The sequence below is a fragment of the Propithecus coquereli genome, unplaced genomic scaffold (assembly GCF_000956105.1).
Source record: "Propithecus coquereli isolate 6110/MARCELLA unplaced genomic scaffold, Pcoq_1.0 Scaffold162, whole genome shotgun sequence".
Classification (NCBI taxonomy): Eukaryota; Metazoa; Chordata; class Mammalia; order Primates; family Indriidae; genus Propithecus; species Propithecus coquereli.
In genome coordinates this window covers 2,416,383-2,418,920 of record NW_012140747.1, presented here as the reverse complement: position 1 = coordinate 2,418,920, position 2,538 = coordinate 2,416,383, and the positions used below count along the sequence as shown (strand labels likewise).

At 40.9% G+C, this 2,538-nt stretch overlaps 1 protein-coding gene across 1 annotated transcript in view; it reads left to right on the top strand.

Moving 5' to 3' along the window:
• Positions 1-2,538, top strand: part of AASDH (aminoadipate-semialdehyde dehydrogenase) — an 83,531-nt gene that overhangs the window by 44,536 nt on the left and 36,457 nt on the right. The window contains exon 3 of the mRNA XM_012641097.1: positions 2,069-2,261. Within this exon, the coding sequence (XP_012496551.1) occupies positions 2,069-2,261 (193 nt within the window). The remainder of the gene's footprint in view (positions 1-2,068; positions 2,262-2,538) is intronic.

The following is a 2,538-nucleotide window of genomic DNA, read 5'->3' as shown; positions in this document are numbered from 1 at the left end:
TTTCATTTCACCTTTTTTCTCCTTTAAGATCTGTCTCTTCTCTTTCCTCAACTTTTCTTATATTGAATGCATCTTAAGCTGCTTTCTTGACATTAAATGCCATGGAGCATTCATCCTGCATGTATGCTTAACATTGCCCATTTTTGTTCATAGAATTGAGACAGAATTAAGTTCAGAGTTACGCTTTGTTGGAAGCCTGTTAGAAACTTTGCTCTCCCCTAAATATGTAACTAGAAAACCAGACAATATTTGTGAGGAATAATTCCCTTAAAAGTTGAAGTTTGAGTGTAGGCTTTGTTGGGCTCAGAAATTGATATCCCAACGTATGCCATTTTAGCACGCTGAGTACTTTGAACTCAAGGACATTAGAGAGGCCTCAGAAGCAGTCTCTTTCTGACCTTTTGCTGCCCTTCTTTGGAATCTTGCTTCCCCTTCTTCCAAGGTGGGCCGTAGAGATTAGGATCACTCCTACCCAAGGCAAGTCATAGAAACCAGAACCCTTCTCCCCTAAAGCCAGTCATAAAACTTAGAAATATTACTCTAAGCTTTCTCTACCTTTCTGTGTAAGAGCTTGCCATAAAGACATTCTCTGACCTACCTGGTCTGAAAGTAGATCACAAGACCCTCATTCCAGAAGGGTCTGCCCTATACCCAGGAGGAAGGAATGCTACACGGAAAGGTCAAGAAGAATTTAAACAGACTGGTGGCTCAGACCTATAATCCTAGCACCCTGGGAGGCCAAGGCAGGAGGATTGCTTGAGGCCAGGAGTTCGAGAACACTCCGAGCAAGAGTGAGACCCCATCTCTACAAAAAGTAGAAAAATTAGCTGGGCATGGTGGCGCATGCCTGTAGTCCCAGCTACTTGGGAGGCTGAAGCAGAAGGATTGCTTGAGCCCAGGAGTTTGAGGTTGCAGTGAGCTATGATGACGCCATTGCACTGTAGCCCGGGTAACAGAGCAACACTCTGTCCCCCTAAAAAAAAAAAAACGGTTTAACCGGACTGGGCTTGCTGGGTTTAGTACATTCCCGTTTGGTCCAGTCACATTTCTGCATGGCTGGCCACTCTTCACTGAATCTAAGCATAAAAAATGTACAATTTTCCTTTGGGTCTTTGGTAAGGTAATCCTTGCTTTTAGATGTAGTGGGTTTTGTGTGTTCAAATTGAAAGCTGTGCCATAGGCTCAACACTGACTATTTCTGGGCTCTGTAGTATCCACACCACACATATTCTTGTTTTGCTCTTTGTTCACATACTGAGAGAAAATGCCAAATAGTAGGAAAGGGGAGTCAGAGGTCTCTATTAAGCATCATTGAATAAGTACGACACAACAAGGATTCTACCAGAAGAGCAGAAGCAGGAGAATATATCAGGGATTTATGACAAGGATTTGGCTTACACAGTTGTGGGAGCAAGTCTAAAGTCCATAGGGCAGGAAGGTGATCGTGAACAGGCTGGAACCTCATGGGCATGAGATTGTCCGCAGGTGAAATTAGATCCAGGGAGAAGGAAGATTATTGCAGACCTAGCTGCTATTTGGGTCTCTCAGAGAAGGCCTAAAGCTAAACCCTCTTTTAAAGGCCTTCCAAGTAAATCCAGCCAACCCAGGATAATCTTCCAGTTGATTAATTTAAAATCAGCTGATTAGGGGCTTTGGGGTTTGATTGAATTACTGCAGGGAGGAGGTGTGTGTGTGTGTGTTGCCGAGCAGCAGCTGTCTCCCTTCGTCCTCCAACTCAAGAGATGATCCCTTATCTCCCACCTTAATAGAAAACATGCTGGAGAGGAAATTATGGGGACTGTAGTTCAGTCCAAACGAGTTGACACATCAGAAGGTCATCACAGATGATAAAATATGTCTGGTAAAAAGTGGTTATTGTTTTAAATGACTTTTATTCTGACTTTTGTAAAGACAGTTTCCTGAATTGACAGCAATACTTTGGTTAATTTAAAAGAGAAGTGTAAAGTCTGGCTAACATTCAGAAACTTAATCATCATAAACACTTTTTTAGGATAGATGTTTACCAAATGTTTGGCATTTCTCATAACTACGTTCTGTTTTGCCTTAGGATACTTTTTGACATCACACAAGAAGATGTTTTGTTTCTGGCTTCACCTCTGACCTTTGATCCTTCTGTCGTGGAAATATTCCTTGCTCTATCAAGTGGTGCCTCCCTGCTTATTGTACCAACTTCTGTCAAAATGCTCCCATCAAAATTAGCTGCTGTTCTCTTTTCCCATCACAGAGTGACTGTTTTGCAGGTACATTTTAGGAGCAAATGAAATGTTTTGTTTTTCATTATGCAATATTTTAAGTGTTCTAGAGAATATTTTGTATTCCTATAGTACTTTATATTGGATTAATGATAATCTAGTTAGATTATCAAGGGCTATTTCCTCATGATGTCACTTTTTTGGTGATTTGAAAATGAAAAAAAATCAGTTAATTCTGCCTAGAAAATTCTTTTATTGTGTATTTTGTGCCTTCTGTAATAACTAGAGGAACGTGACTTTTACTCGAATCTGTTGTGATATGCTG